The sequence below is a fragment of the Rhamphochromis longiceps genome, linkage group LG23 (assembly GCF_057381845.1).
Source record: "Rhamphochromis longiceps isolate RC_006_pf linkage group LG23, R_longiceps_female_GT1.1, whole genome shotgun sequence".
NCBI classification, from domain to species: Eukaryota; Metazoa; Chordata; class Actinopteri; order Cichliformes; family Cichlidae; genus Rhamphochromis; species Rhamphochromis longiceps.
In genome coordinates this window covers 36,354,028-36,379,713 of record NC_140578.1, presented here as the reverse complement: position 1 = coordinate 36,379,713, position 25,686 = coordinate 36,354,028, and the positions used below count along the sequence as shown (strand labels likewise).

The 25,686-nt window shown below is 39.0% G+C and overlaps 1 protein-coding gene and 1 long non-coding RNA gene across 2 annotated transcripts in view; one reads left to right on the top strand and one right to left on the bottom strand.

Moving 5' to 3' along the window:
- LOC146642502 (uncharacterized) overlaps positions 1 to 25,686 on the bottom strand; it is a 501,695-nt gene that overhangs the window by 384,897 nt on the left and 91,112 nt on the right. The window lies entirely within an intron of this gene.
- On the top strand, positions 9,394 to 14,091 carry LOC146642504 (sterile alpha motif domain-containing protein 3-like). Its single transcript, XM_085398360.1, has 5 exons — positions 9,394 to 9,843; positions 10,311 to 11,312; positions 11,935 to 12,093; positions 12,417 to 12,512; positions 12,923 to 14,091. The coding sequence occupies exons 1-5, from the start codon at positions 9,841 to 9,843 to the stop codon at positions 13,229 to 13,231; spliced, it is 1,569 nt and encodes a 522-aa protein (XP_085254486.1). The 5' UTR covers positions 9,394 to 9,840; the 3' UTR covers positions 13,232 to 14,091.

The window sequence follows — 25,686 nt, the reverse complement described above, 5'->3', positions numbered from 1 at the left end:
TTCTCTCACACGCTCTTTGTCTTTCTCTCTTTCACTCTCACACACACACATGCAAACAATAATCATGCCAGAAAGCAGCTCTTTTTGTTCACATTGCAAAGAGATAGAGGAACACACACACACATAACTACACAAATACACACAACAAACAAACAGGTTTATCTGAGGAATATTCAGTTTTATTACATGCTTCATTTTCATTTCCCTCAGATTCCCTCAGAAAGCACAATTTTTTTCATTATCAGTTCGGTAGCTGATTTAGAATAATAACTTGCCACCACACTGGTTGCTAAATGTGGCTCCATGTGTTAAAATTTTCCTTAAATGTAATAAAGCTAATGACTTCAGCATCACTTCCATTGCTTGATAGCTGAACCATAAAGAGGTGGAAATAAAGAGAGCTGAGAAGATGTGTTGCAACAAAGACTTGTTCTAATGGTGTATAAAAGTTTTGTGTCTTGCAGCTTTTCGACAGGGTTGTCTCCAAATGTCTTCCCATGAAATATGAATGGCAAAGCGGCATTGCATGATAGCACGTTTAGGATCAACGGTAGGTTTTAACATAGTAAATTTACTCAAGTACAGTTTTAATGTACTATATTCAAATGGATTACAACTTACCCAGCAGTAGGTTGTAATTAAAATCATCTTTAGGTACAACATTAGAGTGATTTATGCAGTAATTATTCATTAATTATGATCCAGTAATGTAATGTATGAGTCTGCAGGGGGATTCTGTGTAATGAGTACTATTTTAGGTACTTAATTAATTAGGTAGGATTATTTTCTTAAATAAAAAGTTTAACTCCTTCGCCATTCAGTGCCACATACATGCCTAACTGAAAAGGAGTTGCTGTACTTCCACCTCTACGTGGCATTTTTTACATTACCAAACAAAAGCAAATGTTAAAAACTCACATCATTGTCCAGTACGTTTATCCTTTCACCAAGTAACAGGACACCAACCCTTTTCTCTTTTTCACTCGTCTCTGCAGTTTTTCTCCAAACTGCTTTGATCCTTTGAGCTTCAAGGTTCACACTGGCTGCTGGTTTGATGATGATGAGATGATGAGATAGCCTTTATTTGTCAGTTGCAGGTCTTTTGCCCACAACCGTTTAAGGCTGGCTCTGAGCTCTGAGCAGCTTTAGGTTTAGCTACATTACCTTTGTTAGCTTCTCTAAAGTGCCCATGCCCAGCTTGGTGACTTAATGGTGATGTACGTATCTGATCAGATTTGTTTTTTATTGTTGAACATTTTTTCTTCCCTGTGGCTTACTTTAGCAAAAATATGTGAGGACATACTGTATGTAAATGAACAGACATATGGTAGGTTGACTTGCTGGTTATTGGTCAGAGCTAAGAAGACTGGCAATTGGTTAATTCCAGTTCCTGGCTGGTCAATTAGTGCATTTCTACTGGTAACATCAGTCTGGCTTTTTTCCAGTTTCACACACCTAAAAAGGACCAAAAAAAACCCTCTTTATTGATCAACCAATCACAGAAGAGATGGATAAAACAGTGGAGTCTGACAGTAGACAATGTCCAGACTTGGACATAATCATGCTCATATTGTCTTATTCATGCATTCTGACTTTCCACAAATTTCTGTTTAGTTGTACCGGATAATCAAAATTCCTTTTTTTTTTCCTTTAAAAAAAAAAAGGGGGGGGGACTTTAACAAAATCCAATTTCTACCTGATATTAAAAAGTATAACCACTTCCATTCAAAATACCAACTTGCAACATACAATCTCAAGAAATACTTGAGATTGTCATTTTCGTCCCTTTTCTTTAACCAAATTCAGCTCCTATTTGCAACTATCATTGCATTCATTCAGGATACCTGCTACAAGTGTGGGTGGCTGTGTGTAAACATTAAATAAACCCATGCATTGCAAAACAAAGCACTTGTAAATCATAATGGCAGCCATTATTATTGTGGGCACCATCAGAGGAAAACAAATGCCCCAGAGACGATGATTAACCAGAGACTTTTAGAGGTAATCTGTGCCCCCCAAAAATAGCACTAATGGAGTTTTTTTTTTAATGACACTAAAAGGATTTGCATATCACTTTTATAAAGCTTTGTTGTTTCTAAGTGTAAAACTTTTACTACGATGGGTGCAGGCCAGTGCAGAAGTAGCATGGGAAGCAAAGGTTGATCTGCAAACAAAACAAAAAAGAAGAAATGAAAAGAAAAAAAAGATGGTTAAGTTTTCTCTATATGGCAATGCATATCATCTGAGGACACAACTTTAACAAGTCACAATAACTGCACCCATAACTATCCAGAAGTAGATAACACATTTACCAAATTTTCTTCAAACTGGTTTTATGCATCTAGGCTATTATGAGCACAACTGGTAGAAATTTGAATTAAATATATAACATAGTTTACACACACACACAAATATGTGCATACCCACATTTTTAAAGTCTTATTTTGCTTTTCAATTTAAGCATTCTGGCAATGACCAGCTTGGTTTTTTGTAATCAATGTCACCAATGAGTGGTGAATCTGTCTGATGTCAAGTGTACTATTTTTCACTGGTAGTACATTATTAAACAAAGTTAATCTGCTGCCAGTTAATACAATACAGAAGTAAGTCTTTAATTATGTGAGTGGCGTTTTAGCTTTAGGCTTGTGCTGTCACATAAGAAGCTTTGAGTGTTTTTTTCTGAAAAAAGCCCATGATTTTAACGCTATACTGTTCATATACATTACTCGTGTCCTATAAATCTGACATATGACATCAGCATTCACAGTGTTCCATTAATTGACAGTTGACTGGTTGGTTGATCGTATTTAGCAACACCACTTTCCTGTTAGTGTTGCTGTTTTCTGGAGGAAATTCAATTTCAAACCATTGCATATTTTGCTAAATGTGTTTAGAGACTTGACTAAAGTATAATGAATCACATTGTACTTGTGTCTAATAAGCTTGCAAACCCAAGGGTGTTCTAGTCCAACTGAAGTGCTTTAAAAAAAAAAGTGAACTCCTGCAACCCCCTGAAAGTAAATTGTGTTTCTTTCATTTTCTCACTTGAGAGTACAATAAAAAAAATTGAATGTGACTATCAGACATATGTACTCTAGCCACATTTATAGAAATTAGTTGAGAAAAACTTGTTTATGACACTTGGGTGATTTTACTACTTAATCACAGGTCATGACGGTAGGTTTCCTGATTGAGATTTATTGAAGCATATTAAGTCAAGTGTGTTCACATTTAGATAATAGTCCAGGCTAAGAGTGCTGCTCATGTAAACGTCTACCGGGCATTGGCAGGGGTAAACCAGCTGAACTCAAGGTCTAACCATTGGAATCAAGCTGAAAAGGTCATTGGTTTGATACCCAAATACCAATGGGAGGCTCTCAGCTGGAGCTGGAGAGCCAGGAGGTTTGGAGTGCGGGCTGCTGATGTGCACTTGAAGTGAAGCATTTAACCCACGGGTGCTGTGCTGGAGTTGACCCTGCCCTTAAATGGCCATGTGCACATGAATACATTCAGAGGATTTAAATTTCTGCATGTGTGTGTGTGAGCTTACTTGTAATATCATTAAATTACAGAGGGAAATAACCCCGCACGATTTGTCAAATTGTAGAGACCAAACAGTCTCTGCTAAATACAGTACAAATACCATATGCACTATAAGTTACAGCACACTCTCCACTCAGGTCATTACTGCATAATCCTTATTATGTAATAATAAAATGTAATCTTTATTTAACCAACTCAAAGCATCTATGACAGCTTTGGCTTTCAGCTGCAGAGAGGAAGGAAGAACAAACAAACACAGATTCCCCTCTGGGAGCCGCCCATTACCACGACAGCCTTGCACAGAGCAGCTCCACTGGGGTAGCTCAGGGGTTGCGCATCAATCTTAAGCAGTACTTGTTTACTACTCCCACCATCCAATGCAGATTCTCTCTGCTGGTCTGAACTTCCTTAAGGTCAAGACTGAGCTATAGCACTTGTAATGGTCCACAGAGAAGGAGGTACACCCAGAAGCTGAGTAAAATTCAAAACTTTAATCCAAGACTTTTTTTTCATGCAGAGGTCATGCACACTGGTCAGTCAGCGAAAGTGAAGCATGGAGGCAAGGGGCAGGTGTATGGTGAATTCCATGAGGTAAAAAGGTCATGCATGAGGAAAAAACTAGAAAACCATACTGATAAGCCTGACTACGAGTTCAGACAATCTATGAGTAGGAATAGGAAAAGATCTTTCATATGGAGCCAATCTGATAATATATCTATATCTGTGTATCTACTGAGGAGATTGGCTGAATAGAATACTGGTGATACTATCCTACCCTTACTGGCCACTTGCTGGTACCACGTTGGACCTGCTTTTGTCTTCTGAAATTCCTTAATTGTTCATGGAACAGATTAGACAAGATTCCCCAAAGAGTTTGGTCCATATACATATGATAATCTCACAAAGTTGCTGCAGAGATGACAGCTGAGATCTGGTGGCTGTAGAGGGCATGCGGGTACACTGAACTCTGTGTCATGTTCAAGAAAAAAAGAGTTGATGAAGTTTTGTAACATGGTGCGTTATCTCCAAAAGTTGATTCTGTTCATCTGGACGTAGAGTTTTGCTGAGGAAACATTTCGTCACTCATCCAAGTGACTTCTTCAGTCTCAGCTGACTGCAGGTTTCCCCAATCGTATAAACGTTATCCTGCTGCATAGTTGCCACACTTACATGTTTCAGATCAACCAATACATTTTTAAATTAAACAAAGATAACCCAAGAAAATACAAAATGCAGTCTTTAAATCTGAAAATAGTCCGCTGTAGTCTGTTAAGTTCACGAAGCTGAGCTTAACTGAATGAACCAAACCCCAGCCTGATTACTGCCAGATCAGTTGAATCAAGAAATCGCTTAAATAGAATGCTTTTTCATAGCACTGTATTCAGAGGTTATTAAACTAAATGTAATGTAAGTAAATGTAAATGTAAGTCTTTGAAGCCTCAGAACTGACAAACAAGTACATAATGTGAGATGTATACTAGAAATCACTACATGCAATGAGGGGAATGCTTAAAAAAACTGTGGGGTCAACATTATCCAGAGGGAGTCCTGAAGTATAGCAATCAGATGAGAGACATGGCAGCGACTGCCTGCTTAAATTAGCAAAAGCAAACAGAAGAAAAAGCGAGATCTCGGAGATATTATCCAGTAAACACAATTTTTTTTAAAGTTTTGCTTTAGCACATTTTTCTTTTCTTCTGCACTGTAAAAACGATAACTAGCAATTGTTGATTTCACTAAAGTTTTTAAATTAAACTGACTTAGAAATAAAACTTTCTATTTACAACCTAAAAAAGCTTGTCTACCCAACAAATTTCTTTCATTGTTGTCCTAACTAAGATTTTCTAGACAGCATAACAAAGATTATCAACTTTTGAGCAGAGTTTCTGAGTCAAGTTGGGAACCAGTGGGAAACCCCGTAGATGACTGGCACATGTGGTCTGAACAAGTTTGAACTAAACCAAACGGACTTTCAACTGAGCCTGAGCAGACCTGAGCTGTGTGATAGTGGTTTACCATGTGTTCTAGACTAAAAACCTCCTAAGAAAATTTGAACCATCGTGGCTGGATTTGGATGCAAATTGCAATTTTTCGACCATTGAGGATTTTCACTTCTGCAGTTGGAGTGTATAATTCTTTTGGACAGGTGCTGGAGCTGCCGACCATTTACCCTAGCAGGTAAGCTAACTACATGTGTTATTAAGATTTTCTACAAGCGCCTAGGCTGCATCCTCCTGAGGACCCGGGAGAATGGAACTAGTAAAACACTGAAAAAGGCCAACAATAGCATTTTTAAGTTATCTAAGTGACTTAATTGACACCCCCCCCCCCCCCCCCCCCCCCTTGGCTAGCTATCGAGCTGGTGGGTAACAGACGTCTCCGAAAGCGTCGGCGCACTCTTGCAAGTATATGTTGTCTTAATAAACTGAACAGATATTAGCAATTTACATAGCTACATTAACGCCTGAAAATATCTTAAAAGTTTATTTTGTGACCCAGAAAGAGTAATATTAAAACTAATTCCACAGGTAGAATTTGCACATGCGCAATAAGGATCGGGGAGTCCGATCCGTAACTTTTTTTCTCTCGTTTTTTTTCTACATTATATTGAAATGTTTCAATATTGCAAACATTTTAAGAGATGCTTATTATAAGGAGGACGTATTTCTCGGACAAATTTAGAGGAGTCCACTATGAATTTGGGCAGCCTTCGTCGCGCCGCTGTGTCGTAATCGGGCTACAAGCAGCCTCTGAAGGCTTTAGCTCAGAGTAGTGGCCAGCGCAAAAAGTAATGTTTAATGTTAAACACTCTGATATTTAGACAGACATCACTAAATGACGGTATCTCACACTGGCTTTTTACAGCACTTCTGCCATGGTAAAACTTATTAGCTTATTACCCGTTTTGTAACCAGTTTCAATGTTATCTTTGCATGAAAACGTTATGTTAACATTGACAACAAACTGGGCCAAGCACGCGTTGTCATGGAGACGCTTTCATGGGTCGGTGTAGGATATGTGCGCCAATTATATGACAGTGATATAAGTAACTTGCATATTGTCTAATATTGTTTTTTCACTTTTTCAATAGTCACCGTTTATCCGGTGCAGCACTGTTACTTTAAAGTAATGTTTAAAGCTGACTTGACAGTTTGTCAGCTGGTGTAAGATTGCCTAATGTACTGTAAGTTAATGTCACACGCAAATTAAAGTTGTACTTCATGCTCTGTATTATAAGATTGCTACATTTTCAGAGCTTTTTACATAATGGGGAAGGAGACAATATTTAAGGAATGATTGTGTGTTGCTGATGTATATTGTGTTACAGATAGTATTATTTTTTTCTATAGTTATTGCATTTTTTTATCATAGTAACAAAAAAATGTTTGAATTCAAGCTTGCATTTATGTTACATGTCATGTATGTTATCAATCATATACTTGATATAGTAGACAAGTGGTCATATGTAAGTTAATATGATTCCTTACATATTTTTTTCATGATGTCTCTGGTTTTGGCTTGTTGATGTATTCAGCTCCTGCATCTATGGATTCCTTCTGTGTGTTAGATATGGATGTTTTATCCCATTGCAAAAGTGCTTTTGGCAAAATTGACTATGTCTCTTGTGTTTCAGGGGTGGATTTCATGCAGTGCCGATTTTGCAAATTCACAAGCTCCAGTCAAGAGACTCTTTTGAAACATTTCCGCCTTCATCACGGACAAGGTGCACATTGGCCATGCATTCACACAGACTGTGTATGTGTATTTAAAACACCTGGAGCATTACGATCACACCTCTCAAGGTCACACTCAATAGTAAAAATCCACAAAAATTCCACATTTCAGTGTGAATTGTGTGACTTTAAGGAGATTTGCAGTGAGAAAACCTTTTGGAACCATCTTGGACATCATTTAAAGAACCGAGAAACCGTACAATGTCCCTTTTTAAGGTGTAATTTTAAAACAAACATTCGCCCAACCTTCAGTTCTCACAGAAGTCGAAACCATAAAAATTGTACACTTGAGGATTTTCGAACAATTGCAAGAACTGTTTCTGAAGATGAGATAATTGAAAGTGAGCAATCTGATTGTGAAGCAGGAACATCAGCTTATAATTTTGTGAGACCAGATGAGCTTGACAAGATTGTAAAGGATGTGGATAGTGAGACACTTGAACACAAACTGGCATCTCTCTTTCTGTGTATGCAAACAGTGTTGCATGTTTCTCGAGCTGCAACACAAAAGATTGTAGAGGATTTCCATAACCTGCTCTCTTTCTCTAACATTCATACTCTCACCAGTGTAAAAGAGATCCTTTCAAAGCATGAAATAGAAGTAAATGATTGTGTTTTGCAAGACATTTCTAATGCCCTAGTTCAAACTAATCCACTGCTTTTAACAACATCGGAGAAAGGTTCCCTATCTACAGATCACAGAAGGAATATATATTTCAAAGAGCAGTTTTCTGTTGTAGAACCCACAGAGTATCTGTACAACACAGCTCATAAAAACTCTTTTGTTTATATATCTGTCACTAAGATACTTGAGACTTTACTGGGACGGGCAGATTTTTTGGACCAAATTGTATTTAATCAAGAAGCTTTATCTGGACACTTTAAGTCATTTCAAGACGGCAAGTACTACAAGGGCAATAAGTTACTGGGACAACAAAACTTATGTATCAGTTTGGGGTTGTATATTGATGATTTTGAAGTTTGTAACCCACTGGGCACCTCTAGAAAACGTCACAAGATTACTGCAGTATATTGGGTAGTTCTTAATTTACCACCCAGATTTCGATCTAATCTTTGTTCAATTCAGCTTGCTCTCTTAGGTAAAAGTGTGGATGTCAAACAATATGGTTATGAAAAGTTTTTTGAGCCACTGATTAAAGATATAAGGTGTCTAGAAGAAGAGGGAATTTTTGTGGAAGTTGTAAGCCAGTTTATTAAGGGCACTGTATATTGTGTGAGCGCAGATAACCTTGGTGCACATGGTCTGGCAGGCTTTTATGAAAGTTTTACTGTTGACAAGTTCTGTCGCTTTTGTTTGATAAGTCGGGACAAAATTGCAACGACTGAAGTTAATGACTTCCAATTGAGGGGTGTTGATCAACACAATTCATTTCTGGAAGAGCTTAGGCAAACTGACAACCTCCAAAGTGTTAATGGGGTAAAAAGGGAATGTGTACTGAGCAAACATTTACTATTCTTTCACCCAATAACCGGATTTCCTCCAGATATTTTGCATGACCTTTTTGAAGGCGTCATTCCTTTGGAGTTGTCCTTATGTTTAAAAAAGCTGATCTCAAAAGGGTTCATTACATTTGATACATTAAACAACTTCATAAAATCATTTCCCTACAAATATTCGGACAAAGTAAACAAGCCTCAAAAAATTCCAAAAACAAGCTTTGAGAAAGGAACAGTTTTTGGTAATGGACATGAAAATTGGACACTGCTGCGCTTACTTCCTTTTATAATTGGATGTAAGATACCAGAACAGGAGCCAGCTTGGGAGATTTTAATGGACCTCAAGGAAATTGTTGACATTGTTGTCTCAAACAGACTCACTGAGGAAGCATTGTGTTATTTATCTTGCAAACTACTGGATCATCGCTTGTTGCTTACCAGTACCTTTCCGGACTTCAGACTAAGGCCAAAACACCACTTCATTGACCACTACCCACATCTTATACGCTGCTATGGGCCGTTAGTGGAATTGTGGACGATGAGATTTGAAGCAAAACATAGCTTCTTTAAAAAGGTGGTCCATGACACTCACAACTGGAAAAATGTGCTGCTAACTCTTTCCTTGAAACACCAGCAAATGATGGCATACCATCTGGATAGTGGGAACCTTTTAAAACCAAAGCTCTATGTTGACAATGTGAAAGTGGTCAGGGTTTCAGAATTGGATCCATCAATCAAGTGTGAAATACAAAAGAAGTACCCTCATCTAGACAGTGTGTCTCTGTCTAAAACCGTTCATTTTTTTGGGACACAGTATGTGGCGGGCATGATTTTATCTGCTGGGCAATGCAGTGGCCTCCCAGAATTCCACAAGATTGTGACCATTCTTGTCAATGCAGAGGAGGTGACATTCATTTGTAAAAGACTGAGTTCCTGGTACATTGAACATTTCAGGTCCTATGAGCTTGTTGAACACACCTGTGCAGACCTTCTTGTGCTGGATCCAGATGTGCTGACGGATTATCACCCTCTAACAGCATACACAGTTGGTGGAAAGCTGATGGTGACCCCAAGGACGTACCTTCTCTATTAAAGCAACTTTATAATGGTATGTTCTCTCCCCTCCACCCTGTCTCCTATTCTGATCTCCCCTCTCACCCACCCTTTTTCTCTATTGTACTCTACTTCAAAACTCATTTCCCCTTGCTTTTTCTTTTCTTCTCCACACACTTCTTTCTTCTATCACTCTGCTATCCTCACCAAATTATCTCTCTCTCCTTTGTTTTCTCCTCATTAAGCATTAGTTTTGTGCTGAATGAATTGAAGGTTTTCCCAAGTGTAGGCCAGTTGAGTACAGTGGCTGAAGAAAATGAAAACTTGGATATAGACTTGAGCTTTATTTAAAAAAATTTTGTGTGTGTGTGTTTTTTACATTTGTAGACTAAATCATTTGCAAATCAAATGTAGTCAGCAGATTCATCTGGAAAAAGGCAGCTGTATGGTATAGGTGTCAACTGTCTTCTAATTGTGTTTGGCTATTGATTTTCTGCCAACTTTTTTTTCTCCTCTTTTCAGACTTTGTTACTTCGGGTAGTTCTTTCCTCCAGAGAAGCCCGGCGAGTCCAGCTTCCTGAAGTACCAGCATCTGTGGGACAATTGATTGATATACTTAAAGAAAGACTTGAACTTGCAGGTGACTTCTCACTACAGTTTGAGGATCCAGATTTCGGAAATGCAATATGCAATCTTACAGCAATATCTGAATTACCAGCTGAGCGTGCAGTCCTGCATATAATGTGGAACTGTGATTCATCTACACTTAACCAATCCATTGCTTCAGTGTCCTCTGCTTCAGTCTCTTCCCAGGACACAATAAGTGTGCACTCTGATGATTTCAGGCCTAGCTGGACCGATACTATCCAGATGAACTTAAGACATGTGTCAGAGTGGCCCTCTCCATTTTCTATTCCCAAGTTTTCACATGATGTTGAACTGAAATTGTGTAAGGCTAATGTGACATATGAAAAATCTAAGAAGGGCCTTGCAGTAACAAGAGACATGAAGATGGAGATTTTGGATAAAATTGCAGAGGCAGTGTTTGAAATTAAAGCCTACCCTGAGAAAGATGAGGTTGAGTCAGTGGCTTCTGCACTGGTTCTCAAATATCCATGCCTGAAGGAGCCAGGTAGCATCACAGGCTACGAGGGATGGAAAGCAAGTATCAAGCACAAACTTGGAAACTACAGATCAAAGCTTCGTCGGGCAGGCTGCAATGAAGTAAATGTAAACAGGAAAAGGAAAGGAGAAGATGAAGCCAGCAGTCCTTTCACCCTTAAAAAGCCCAAACGTGGAGAGGTCAATCATGTCCCAGATTATCCACAGCACCATGATGATTCTACTCTTGAAGAGGAAAGAGTTGCTCTGGTCAGTGAAATGAAGAAGAAACAAAAGAACTTGAAAGTCATACAGCAGAAGATGGCGCTGACATTTTCTCTCAGGCGGAGAGAGGTTGTGGAGTGTCAACCTATGGTATCTGAGGTCCAGGAGAGATGGCCTGGGCTGTTTTCCTCTGAGGAGGTAAGAGTGTCCAAATTTATTTATAATTTAATTATTATTCAAATTGGGCATGACTTATACTAGATGGACTATTATTGAAGTAGTACAGTATTTGCTGGTGTAATGCATTGGCCAACTTTATTATACCTTGTGCAACCAGTCCACATTGAAATCTGTGACCCATTAGATTATTTGACCTGTCATAATATTCTTACCCTGAACATTTCTGCCAGTACAAGAAAAGAGTCCCCATGCTAAATCAAAATTGTTCTTCCTGTGAAACAGAAAGTCAATCACATAATTTTTGACTTAGCATGTATGTTTTTTTTATTTTAGTGCTGGAAATAGGACTTCTATAGACTGAGATTTTTAGGGAAAGAATACTAAGGCAGGTCACATAATCTGATTCGTCACAGATTTTGGTGCAACGTAGAACATAATATGTATTTGCATATTGATACTGTTTTTTGTGGAGGGTGTTTCTATTCCTGTGCAAAATGTGTATTCATGAGAGATTTTTGAAGTAGGTTTTGCGGTTGATAACACAGTCAGGCATATAACATGGTGCAGACTGTACAAGGCAGCTACCCAGAAATTTTCTGTGCTGAATAAATGGCAATATTTTGGTTATTGTCTTGTTTAGATATCTGAAGAATTTCATCGGATCACAAGCAAAGACCTCCTAGGGACGTTCAATGCATCCCTCAACAAATTTGTGCCTGGCCTGCTGAAACTATACCGGTCTAAGAAGGGAGCTCTTGGTGAGGACATGGAAGACCTCTTGGATAAACTTGATGAACAGGTAAGTGCTCCTTTACCTGACATTTTTAGAAGAGAGTATACCTTTGTCATAACAGAAAAAAATGTTGGCTTCAGCCAAAACACATCAATGGAAATGAATGTAATCAGTCATTACTTTGTTTTTATTTGGCGGTATTTTATTTAATTTGTAAAAAGAAAGTAAAATCGTTAAAATGGTGTTTTGTTTTTTTAAGTTTTACATGTTGCTGGGCCTGATCTGTATTTTATTTTCATTACTATAAGAGTTCTGATTTTGCATTGTGTGTAGGTACACCACGTTACTATACTAATTTAAATGCTTGTTTTCCACTGAATGCTCTTTAGACATCTGACATTGTGTCCCACCGAAAGACAGCAGCACTGAGAGGCCTGCCCATTTTCCTCAGAGAGGATGCAACACAGGTTTTCCTGAAGTGCTTAGTAAGTACAAAAAAGTAATGCAAGCAAAACTAATTGCTATGAGATGTTTTTAAAAGATGATTTAATCCAAAATGGAAATGTCCACTTCCTCAGTGCAGTCCAGATAATTTTATGGTGAGGATTGCAGTTGTCATAACTCTCGCTGCTTTTTTTTCTGCTGAGGAGCACCTGGGCATTGTTAGTGGGTGTTCAACAGCAGAAAATATTTTTGTACAAAACTCATCACAAGGTTGGTTGGTGAAAGATATTGTGCCGTTAATTAAAGGAAAATAAGCTTTTTCTTTTTAAAACCTCCATGAGTCAAATGAGCATCATGGTATAGAGGTTAAAGTTAAGATCTTTAGAAATGTATTTTGTCTTTAATTTTTCTTAGCTTTCAATAATTCATATTTTACTTTTCTTCTCTTCAGGACACTGACATTTTGGAACCAGTGTTGAACGGTGCATCAGTTGCCATCCTCACCATCCTGCAAGATGACGATGCCGATACGTCTGTGCGAGAACATGCTGTTGTGTTGGAAGGGGACATCGTGCTACATAACATTCCAGACCTCTCTACTGCCTTGGCATACCTCTTTGGCCTTCTGTATGCCCTCAACATTGATTATCCAAAGCAGATGAGTTATACCTTTGAAGCAATTCAGGGCATCTTTTTTGAACTCGGTGGCTCTCGATGCTCACAGCGCATAAGGTCTCTAAAAACAAAGCTTTTGCTGTGACTGTTAATGGGGAAGCCAGACATGAGTTTAACTTGTTCTTAAACATGTTCAAGTGCATTGTAGAGTCATGTAAAAAAAAAAACCCAGTAGTTCAACCCCTTTCCCTCTATATAATCGTTCACCTGTTACAAAGAGTTGCATATTTAGTGTTTGAACTGTTAAAATTAATTAGGAATAAGTGAAGGAAAGAGGGAGGAAAGGAAGAAGGGAGAAAAGAAGGAACAGTCAAAACAGAATGGTTCATTTTGACCTGGTCGGTCAATATGAAGTTGAAGTGGATAAGGGATTATTTGAAATGTAAATATTAGTCAGATGAATCTGTATTATTGAGAATCTATGGTGAAATTTTGTCTTGTAGGATTTTAAAAGATTTGTTATAGTGTTTTTCACTCCACCTGAAGTATGGAACTGGTATTTTACCTGATAGTTCGCTGTTCATTGATGGTAACATTTCTAATAACTTTTGACTTCTGTAGTTCATCATAGTAAGCCCATGTAAAATGTCGATGTCTGGGTACATAGGCAATTGTTTGTTGCACTACCCTATTTAGTGTGCAATAGTTAAGTTAAGCTTTTACAGGACAGCCAGGGTGTGAACGTGAATGACTAAGCTGCTGGACACTTTTCTTTTTTTCTGGACTCTGGAATTTTAATGTCTCTGCTGGGGTGCTCAAAGCACCCTAAAGAAACTGGCAACACGTTTTTTTCTGTTTGTTTGCTTTTTTACAGAAATTCACCCCACTGCCCATGACCTTCTGAAATATACTGAAAGCACTGTTGAAAAAAATAAATACGTTTTTACATAACATTCAGTTGTGCTTTGTTTTATTCTATATCTGTTTGAGTGTTTTTTCAAGTACGATAACAGCATACATTTTTCTTTATTTATATTGGTAAATTTTCAACTCACTGGAGTAAGAATTGTATGATTATTCAACAAGAATATCTGCGTTTGGTGAATTTAGGAATACATGGCCTTGGAGGGAATAATTGTATGTTAATTCAACAGGAATATCTTTGTTTGGTGAAGGCAGAAATACATGGCATTGAAACCAGAATTTCTTTGTTAGACTTACAGGATTATCCTAATTAGGTGAACAAGTAGATCCAAGTTGGCAGAACATGAAAATATTAGTTAAGTCAACTACAGTTGGCAGAAGTTGAGAAAACTCAAAAATCTCTTGCATCATGTTGCCTTGAAATTTTAAGTTTTCTCAACTTTTTCTTTTTTACAGTGTGTAACCTCATGAGTCATTACCAATTCACAGTCATGACAGCAGCAGCTTTCATAAAGATGTTATTTCAGTCAAAACACATTCCCATAATGCGACATCACTACTGAAGTCTCATCTGTGAGACGCTGAGGCCTTGTTTTAAGCTTTAATGAGTTACTGACGGCAGTTTGGGCTTAGACTTGCGTTGTTGTCTGTGCGGCAGATTGATTATTGTCAAACCAGCTACAAATCAAATCAAACTGAAAAGGTTAATTGTTAGCCTTAATTTAAAGGGACAGAGAAAGAAACATAACCAACTTTAGCTTCAATCTCTCAGCTTCCAAAACTTGTTTTTGTGATTCAGCTGCTTGTTAAAGGTAAAATTAGGAGTTACAATTGAAAAGGTTGTTAATGGTGTTGGTGCCTTGGCTGATCAGAGTCTTAAAGCAAAAGTGGGAAATCGATTGGCGAGAACCTTCTCATCAGTGGAAACCATGCAGAGGCACAGCAGGTTAGCTGATGCACATCTCACCCAAAGAGCAAGATGAAATAAAGGTGCGAAGGAGCAAAATTAGACAGACACAAAAGAGCATGCATTACGAATCAGTTATAACAAGTCCAGCAATAGGAGGATATGCACTAAAAGGCTAAGACTGGTCTTTTTTGCTGAATATAGTCTTCTCTTGGGTGTGGAAAGAAAGAAAGACTGTGAGGATCAGTTTTTAGGCTTTCCTGGATTTTTCTAGTTGCTTCAGTTCAACACAAACCTTTTCTTGGCTCAAGCAAGAATTCCAGGACTTTCGCATCAACCCCATGTTGTGTGTCAGTGATATAGCATTTAAGCTAGCCAAGGAATTCTCCTACTTAATTTTCCTATTCTGATCAGGAAATTGGTAAATGAAAATTAGCTTTAAAGAAATCTCAGTCTCACTCAATTCGACAACTGAGAGAATGTTAGGGTATTCAGTGGTACAGCCCTCCTTATAGTCAAGATCTGTAGTCAACATAGTCTAGAAAATAAACTAAACTGCTATAATCGTGGCCTGTACTGAAAACAAGATGCATCATAGCCAATCTGTTTTTTGGGGTCAAGGATTGATACTTGTTTGGACATTTCTGTTTTGGCAGATGTCTAATCAGATTAAATTAACTATGATCACATACTGATTAGGCTATTGTTGGAAACTAATAGCTGTTGATAGGATCATATTTTCTTCCATTATTCAGTTCAGGCTCAGTGTTGAGGGGCTTTGTAACCCACTTCCAGCTAAGGCTCGTTGATTTAGAGCAGCTCCTACTGTGTAGCACCATCTACACGAAAGGAATAAGTGCATAGGGAAAAGGAATAGGTACCAGTTTGGAATGTGGCCGTAAAACGGACTTCAATTAAAAGGCAGAGGAGAAATTATAATAAACTGTCCAGTTTTCTGTGGAAAAACACAAAGACCATAAATGAAATGGGGGGGGGGAAATATCAACTCATAGAGAAAAGTGTTACCTAATCGCAATTAATGCCAGTGGTTTGGGTGGTCAACTAACGCCTGATGTAAATCCTAGGTAGTCATTTATTTCCATCTGGATAATAACTGGTAGTGTCCAGCTTGAAAAGAAAATACTAATAGCTTGTGTCTAACTAACAACCAGTCAACCTATTCTATGTTCTTAAAACTCTTCTATATGGAATTTTAAGCTCTACTGCCATAACATATTATAAATGAAAGGTGAAGTCCTTCATATGTGCTATTGTAGGTGCTCTATAGCAGTGATAACTCATTTGCCTATATGTAGCTCACCTAATGGTCACTTGAAGTTGACTTCAAAAGGAAGTGAATGGCTTCATTTTTATAGAATTATCTGATGAGCAAGATATTTTTGCTTCATTTTTAGTGAGAGAAATTATTTTATTAGTCTGTTACTTAGTATCAATTATAATCTATCTGATAGTGAATGAAGCATTACCTCATACCTCCATCTCATTCAAATTTGGTCACTTCTGGCTTCAAAGGCCCTCATGTCCCAGAGGCCTGGTTCATCTTTTATATACAATCTATGAGTTTGATTATTCTATCATTAGTTGATGTGATATAGCAGTACCATAGGATTTACAAATACTTCAAATCCATCATTTTAGTTTAAAAAAATAATATTAACATGAGGCAGGATGTCCTTGTGAAGAAAAATATAACTTGTGAAAGAAAGAAAGATCTTTGACCTTTTTTCTATCATTTGTGTTTGAAGGCAAACAATGTCCCGTTTTCATTAACAGCCCTGAATTAAAAATTGATTGATACTTAGCTGCACATTCACAGCTTCTTACGGGACTCCATGTGATTGGTGACTTTTGTTATGGTAGACCATGCTAAATCAGGATACTGTCATGGTCTGGGCGAGCCTGAGTAACTTTCCACAGCATCAGCTCTCCTCCTCTGGGTGGAGCCCTTCCTGCCCCTCCCCGTTCCTCAGCTGCAGGCAATTATTCTGGCAGTATTTAGGAGCAGCGCACACAATGAGTCTTCGCCAGATCGTCTGCTAACCTCAGTTAGTTCACAGCCTCATGTTCCTGTGTATTTATCAGTGTGCATTACTTACCTCTCTCTTCCTGTCTCCTAGTCAGTACCTGGACTCGTCATTCCAAACCCTGCCATAGCCTTGCTTCTGGATTCTGGTCAGCTGCTGCTTAATCCTTTTCAGACAAACGGCCATTCTCACCTGCCTGCCTCCCTGCACACCTGTATTGGACTCAGCACTCACCTGGACCTCGCCTCCACCTCCAGCTAATATCCACCTGCAAACACGTAAGCCATCCCAGCTTGTCAAATGGGGAAACACTCACAACTCCTTGGACTGTTCTGATTTTCCTCTCCTACGTTTCAGTTAACAAGGCTGGCTACGGATACCGACTACGGAACGGAGCAGTTGTCAGCCACCTCCTGTACATGGATGACATCAAGCTGTATGCCAAGAGTGAACGAGACATCGATTCACTGATCCACACTACCAGGCTATACAGCAATGACATTGGAATGTCGTTCGGACTGGAGAAGTGTAGTCGGATGGTAACAAAGAGAGGGAAGGTAGTCAGAACTGAGGGGATCGAGCTACCAGAAGGCAACATTGCAGACATAGAGGACAGTTACAAGTACCTGGGGATCCCACAGGCGAATGGGAACCATGAAGAGGCCGCTAGAAAAGCTGCAACCACCAAGTACCTGCAGAGGGTCAGGCAAGTCTTGAGGAGTCAGCTGAATGGTAAGAACAAGATCCGGGCCATCAACACGTACGCCCTGCCCGTGATCAGGTACCCTGCTGGGGTAATAGGCTGGCCAAAGGAGGAGATAGAAGCCACTGACATAAAGACAAGAAAGCTCCTTACCATGCATGGAGGGTTTCACCCCAAATCCAGCACCCTGAGGCTGTACGCTAAGCGGAAGGAAGGGGGCCGGGGACTGGTGAGTGTCAGCACCACAGTCCAGGATGAGACAACGAACATCCAAGAATACATTGGGAAGATGGCCCCAACTGACCGAGTGCTCAGTGAATACCTCAGGCAGCAGAAACCCAAGAAAGAGGAGGGAGACGAGGAACCATCATGGAAGGACAGGCCCCTGCACGGTATGTACCACCGGCAGATAGAGGAGGTGGCTGATATCCAGAAATCCTACCAGTGGCTGGACAAAGCTGGACTGAAAGACAGCACAGAGGCACTAATCATGGCAGCACAAGAACAAGCTCTGAGCACAAGATCCATAGAGGCTGGGGTCTATCACACCAGGCAAGACCCCAGGTGCAGGCTGTGTAAAGATGCCCCAGAGACAATCCAGCACATAACAGCAGGGTGCAAGATGCTAGCAGGCAAGGCATACATGGAACGCCATAACCAAGTGGCCAGCATAGTGTACAGGAACATCTGTGCCGAGTACAACCTGGAAGTCCCGAGGTCAAAATGGGAGATGCCCCCAAGGGTGGTGGAGAATGACCGAGCTAAGATCCTGTGGGACTTCCAGATACAGACGGACAAAATGGTGGTGGCTAACCAACCGGACATAGTGGTGGTAGACAAACAGAAGAAGACGGCCGTAGTGATCGATGTAGCGGTTCCGAATGACAGCAATATCAGGAAGAAGGAACACGAGAAGCTGGAGAAATACCAAGGGCTCAGAGAAGAGCTCGAGAGGATGTGGAGGGTGAAGGTAACGGTGGTCCCCGTGGTAATCGGAGCACTAGGTGCGGTGACTCCCAAGCTAGGCGAGTGGCTCCAGCAGATCCCGGGAATAACATCGGAGATCTCTGTCCAGAAGAGCGCAGTCCTGGGAACAGCTAAGATACTGCGCAGGACCCTCAAGCTCCCAGGCCTCTGGTAGAGGACCCGAGCTTGAAGGATAAACCGCCCGCAGGGGCGTGCTGGGTGTCGTTTTATGTGTTGTTTTATATATATATATATATATATATATATATATATATATATATATATATATATATATATATGTATGTGTGTGTGTGTGTGTGTGTATATATTACACACAATACCTGTAAACCATTACCATATTTGTACTGTAATTGTGAGAATATAACACAGAGTACTGGTGAATTTTTACGGCCATTATAGGGGATAAATGTATTTTCCCAGAATTTTTTAACCTACATCTCTCTTCTTTGCTTTTGTTTAAGATCCTTGGTTGTTATCAAGAAATAAAAACGGGTAACATAATAAAATTTGCCCTTATACAACCAGTTAAAGATGATATGAACTATTATAATCTTCTGAATCTAAGTAGGAATTTGAAGGTTATCACCGCTGGGAGTTTAGTGATGAATGCAGCTGGTGGTTATGTGTCTTACTTGTTTTGTGTATCTAAACAGAGACATGCTGCCTTTCAGTTTGAAGAAGTGTGAACACAACACACAGCTGACAGTCGGTGACATAACTGCACCAATGATCCAATTGTACTGCTGCATATCAGCGCTGACTGTTGATAGACTTACGTACGGCGTAACGCTAATTTACTTCAAGAAGCTCACTGCACCCTTTCCTTCCATTTAACGCTTCAGTGTAGACCTGAGGGTATGTGTGTGTGTGTGTGTGTGTGTGTGAGAGAGAGGGTATGCATAAATTATGGCTCCTTATGTTTGTGCCTGTGATTGCAGCTTCAGGTTTATTTTGCATTTCTCTCCTCTGCATTGGATTACTTTTCGATAGGTCGTAATTAAAATTAGGTTTATATATCATTAAATTATCATTAAAAGGGAAAAATTTAAATGTGAATGCTTTATATGTAGAGCTGATCCAGTTCAATTTTATCTACATATAGAGAGAGCCAGTTTACAATCAACAATCAGAAACTCAGCAGTCAGAAAATTTCCTATGAGCAAACACTTGGTGACAGTGGCAAGGAAGAACTCATTTTAACAGGAGCTGAAATCGTACATATAATTTTGCAATTGCTTGTGATATTAGTTAAAACCTCTATGACTGATCTAGGGAACTTTCAGTTAAAAAATCATTAAAGTTTGCATTTTGAGTCATTCTACAGATGACTGTATTTCAACATGCTCAATGTAAAATACAGTCACAGTATAATTAGAGTGTCTGCAGCCTGCGTTTAAGAAAAGTCACTTTAAACTTTCAGGTTTCAAGTCACTTACTTCGGTTTGTTTTAATGTCATTTCAGTCTCATATTCACCAAAACACTCACATTATCTACAACAAGATGCTGCTGCAGACAGTCCTTGACTGATCAATAGTCAATCATTTGTCATCATGTAATCAGTGTGTTTTGCATGTAAGAGTCTGTGACATACAAAAGTTTCAGTGTATGGGACATGCACATGGGATCTGACAAGCTGACAGTTGTCCAGCTGTCCTAAGAGTTGCAGTGTCAAACCGACGTGCCTGCAGATTTTTTCCTGAGCTGATTAGAATGTAAATAATGTGCTCTGCTCTGAGCTTTGACGGGGACTTTATCAATGTGAACATGATATCAAGGTGCAGCAGGAGGTGGGAAATGGTAGAGAAACTCAGAATTGGTTCAAAAAATCTGGAACTGATGAAGTTAGGTTCAGATAGCCGATTACCCCGGTGACTTACTCAGGGTTTAAGTGAATATGGTAAAGGTCTTAACCGTCACCTCAGGATTAACCAGTTGTGCATCTGTCTGCCTCTCAGACATCAGTGATGGACACAAACTCACTCAGTTAGTGTCCACAGTTTTTCAAAATAAAAGACTAAATATATTTATAGGCGCCTATTGAGATGCTTTGATGTCTGACTTTGAAACAAAGGTTCATATCAGATATAAAATCAGATATTTAGTATAAAACCTCCTGCTTAGTTCATTTATTCACCAGAGTGTTTTATAATTACAATAAATCTATTTATTTATTTAATAGGCCAAGCTTTATTGGAAGATAACAAAATGTGCAAGAAGTCAGATTTTACATGTCAGATTTTTTTTTTGATAAAAGTTGTCAGATTTCCAAAATAAGAGCCCAGCGTTAGTTGTAGAATATTACTGGCTCGAACAGAATTATGTTAGATACATAAAATAAAAGCCTACGTGATCTAGATGTGTCAAATTGTCAGTGTCAAAAATAAAACTCATTTTTATTACTCTGACCATGCGCTACCAAAATAAGGATCTTGTTTTAGTTACAGACTATGATTTTCTTGCTCAGATCTATATTCAATTTTCAAAATAAAAACCCAGTTGAATGATTATATTTATTTTGACACCTTTTTTTAAACGTATTTTACCAGCAACTTCAGAAAAAAACTCTCACAACTCATTTGAGGGTAATTAACTGTTATTAATTAGATGGTAGCAGTGAAACAAATCAGCATGTGATCCTGGTTTGGCTCCTGTGGATCAAATGGAAGGCCGCAGCCTTAAAGCCCTCTTCTTTTACGATCGTGGCTCAAGAGTTGGGCGTTCGTCTTGTAATTGGAAGGTTGCTGGTTCGAGCCCCGGCTCCGATAGTCTCGGTCGTTGTGTCCTTGGGCAAGACACTTCACCCATTACGTGAACTGGTGAATGTACAGTGAGCAAAACCTCTGACCACTGGTGGTGGTCAGAGGGCCCGGTGGCACCAGTGTCCGGCAGCCTCGCCTCTGTCAGTGCGCCCCAGGGCGGCTGTGGCTACACTGTAGCTTGCCATCACCAGTGTGTGAATGGGTGGATGATTGTCTATAGTGTAAAGCGCTTTGGGGTCCTTAGGACCAAGTAAAGCGCTATACAAATACAGGCCATTTACCATTTATTTGAAACAATCCTTGAAGAAGGTTTTGCTCACTGTACATTCACCAGTTCACAGAGCCCTAAGAATAAGTCCATTGTGCACTGTTTCTCAGAACTGTTTCTTCGTGCTGTTCTGTTTGTCAGGGTGACTCGAAAGCTGTGTGGAATGTCCTTGATACCCAGGTTGTTATGTATTGCTCTCCTTTCTCTGTGCCCACACTCCCACTCCTTATCTTGACTCTCAAACCACCAACTGCAGAGTCAGGGGGTGCATTCAGTTCCACATTAGCACATTGTCTTCCTTTGATGTCTTCCCTCGAGTGAGCCCCCTAGTGATGAAATTTGTTACATCCAAGAAGTGAGTGGCTCAGTTCTCCAGAGAGGGATCATCTCAAGTTCACTTTGAGTGACCTTCACGTAAAGTAAGTATTGATTAGGAGGTAAACATCACCTAAAATAAACAAATAAACAAATAAATAAAAGATGTTTCGGGCTGTTTTTTCTTCAGCTTAAACCCTTTCACACTGCAGCACTGCTACTGAACCGATAATGAAAGCAGAACAACTTGAACTTTATATTTAAAGCCGCCCTGTGGGGTTTTCCTTGTAAACAAAGTTGTGTTTACATTCAGTGTTACACACTAAAGAGCCTCATGTGTGTCCTTGAGGCCTGACAAATGTGCTGAATGTGTTTCCTTCATCATGAAACACTTCTAGAGCCATTTTCCACCAAATATATATTTTAATATCGTGGACACGTTACTGAGACGCTTCTCACCTTACAAAAATACTCCACCAATAATAATTCACCAAAAGGTCTGTTGCAAATTCTCAGCAAAGGAGACACATATAAAAAAAGTACAAGTTTTAAAAATAATGCTTTGTTCAGTTACTTCTGAGCTCCCGAAAATGGGGAACAATGTATAAAAATACTGGTTACCCTCAGCCTCCTGGCAGAAGAATCTTTATGCAATGTGTTAGCGTTCTCAGCATTCTGGTTTTTGTCTTTGTGTTCCATGGTTGCTCTGTCTCTCCTGTCAGCTGTCTCCCCATGTCAAATCCGTGTCTACGTGTTGTGTTTTCTGTTTTACTTTGTTAGTCTGTGTCTCATGTCAGTGTGTCTAGTTTGGCTTCCTCTGGTCTTGCTGTGTTTGATTACTCCTAGATGGTCTCTTCTCCTGTATCCCATTCCCTCGTTATCCCTCAGTGTATTTTAGCCCTGTGTTTCTCTCAGTCAGTGTTGTGTCGTCCCCTCATGCTGTGCTCCTCGGCTCTCGTCTCCAGGTTTCTTAGTGTTTAGTATTAGTTTCTAGTTTAGTTTTGGTTTTTGCAAGTTTATGGTTTATGAAGTTTTTTCTGCTACTGCAGTAAAAGCAGTCTCTTTGAGTTTACTCTTCCGTCTGAGTGTCCTGCATTTTGGATCCTGCGTGCCACAGCCGATTCATGACAGCAATGATGTGTACCTCAGCAATTACTGAGTAAAGACACCTATGACATGGTTAAAAAAAATCCCACTTGACCGCCTTCGTGTGCAATTGCATTAACAACATTTTCAGTAAATGTGACCTCTGACCTTAAAACATCGAGTTTAAAGTTTCTGAGATTCAAACTAGTCCATGATTTGTAGCAGCTTGTATGGTATTCGAAAGTCTTAGGCTGGCTCGTTCTTGAGTTATCATTTTCACAAAGTGAGTGTCAACACCACCTTTTACCCACCCAGGCTCACTCCCAATGGTTTGATGACAATACCCCATCAGTATTTCAGTACAGAGGGCTAAAAATGGCTGTACTTCCTAAACAGTTAATGCAATATTTTAATGAAACCCCTTCAATTAAAACTGAAAGTCTGCACTTCAATCACATTTTGACTGTAAAAAAAAGTAGTATGCCTATGCAAATACTTATGGACACAACCACATTAGCAAAACAAGCATTATAGCAATAATCTTTGTGTCTTTGTTTCTGAATAAACACAAAGATGATCCATACGATACTTGTAAGTTAACCTATTTAATCAGCTTGCTAGCAACCTGTTTGGGGGTAGGGCTCATATTTGCCACTTTATGTACACCTATGCTTGTTTAGTATATGGCCAACCATAACCCTAGCCCTAAGTGCTTTTCTGTTAACTTGGTGGACGTCAGGTTAAATACCAAATTATAGCCACTGGTGTCCAGTTTTCCCCAGAGAGTAAAAGTAGAATCTGGCATGTGTAACCTTTACCTTTATGTTCATATTTTCAGCAAGAATTTTAGAATTGTTAGGAAATAAAAATCAAGAAATCAAGTTTATGAGAAATCAAATTGTACTTTCTCAGCATCAGTCTGAGATTTGTTTCTTTAGCATTGATTAACCCTCTATGGGAACCTGGGGCAAAACTGTCTCTCCCACTCTGATAAATAATACATGCCCAGTGTTCAGTTTTGTTTCACTTCATTTTGTTAAAAAGACAAATTCATTTAGGAATATGACTTCAGCTAAAGGTGTAATGAAGTGCATTGCTAAAAGATTAGATTTTAACCCAGGGCGTCAACATTATGTAATATTGGCGTGTCCCCTTGAGCCAACCCTTAATTTTTATGCATATTGTACATTAATTGTGCATATAGGGACTTTCCAGTTAAATATATTACTACAAGCTGTCTTGTGCAGAACTTGAAGCCTTTGTAGCCTGTGAGGGTCTGTGGCCACAGGGCAGCAGCCTTCTTTGCTGGGAATTTAATTCAGGTTTGAGGTGGAACAGCATTCCAGCACCTTCACTTAAGGACTAATTAAATCTGAGAGGCTGTTTAATATTAATCAAGTTAATTTCTCGTGTGTCGCTGTGTGTCATTTCTGTTTTTTCCTATATCTAAATATTTGAAAAACAAATTAGTAGTAGTAATAATAATAATAATAATAATAATAATAATAATAATAATAATAATAATAATAACAATAATAATAATAAAAAATAATAATAATAAAAAATAATAATACGTGCCTGAAGTTGGAAAGCAGTATTGGTAACTAATGTAGCATCTGCTTACAGATTGTTGAATTCAGTTCAATCCCTATACAGATTCAACTCAGTCAATTTTTATTTATATTGCACCAAATCACAATAGTCGCCTCATAGTGCGATATATTGTAAGGTTAAGACCATACATATTACAGAGAAAACCCAACAATCAGATGACCCAGCCATATAAGCAAGGGCTTGGTGACAGCAGGAATGAAAAACTCCCTTTTAACAGGAAGAAACCTCTGGAAGAACCAGGCTCAGGTAGGTGCAGTTATGTGCTGTGGTCGGTTGGGGGTGAGGGAAAGGCGACAACACAAAAGACACACTGTGGAAGAGAGCCAGAGTGTAAAATAAATTGCTAATAATTAAATGCAATAATGGTGAGCAAAGAAGAAAATCTCATTGCATCATGGGAAGCATCCAGCAGCCTAGGCCTATTGCAGGGTAGCTAAGTGAGGGTTCAGGGTCACCTGATTCAACCCTAAATATAAACTTTATCAAAAGTTTTAAGCCTGAGTTTTTGTTTTGTTTTTTAAAGAAAAGACCCAGATCTATCATTTCTACAAAATTCATGGACACTAGCTTAAGTCAACACAATGAGCATTTCATTTCATGAGCAAATTTTAGTAAGGGTGTTTATTGTGTTTATTGGGCTTTCCCCAAAGCACAATACAATGCAGCTATTCAAGCTGCACCTGACTGGACAAAATCCTTGTGGTCTGGATTCTGGATCACAAAGCAAAGCAAACATGATTGCTTTTCGATATATTGTTAAAACAGACTTTTGAAAAACAGTAGAGACAAGAAACAAAGCATTTTTATTACTAAATCAATCTTAATTTTAAGACTGAAAATGAGCAGTTGCAACGATTTTAAAAAAATTACCCAGGTGCTACCCAGATACCTTTATTTGCATAGTAGCATTGATTTGTCAAGGACCCCCTATAATGCATTGACTCTGTAAAACGTGAAATATTTAATATTTAATACATAGCAAAAAAAAAAC

Excerpts from the sequence above, each read along its gene's own strand:
- LOC146642504 (XM_085398360.1), top strand. Across the intron at positions 12,094-12,416 it reads TGGATAAACTTGATGAACAG|ACATCTGACATTGTGTCCCA; the intron begins GTAAGTGCTCCT and ends AATGCTCTTTAG. Across the intron at positions 12,513-12,922 it reads AGGTTTTCCTGAAGTGCTTA|GACACTGACATTTTGGAACC; the intron begins GTAAGTACAAAA and ends TCTTCTCTTCAG.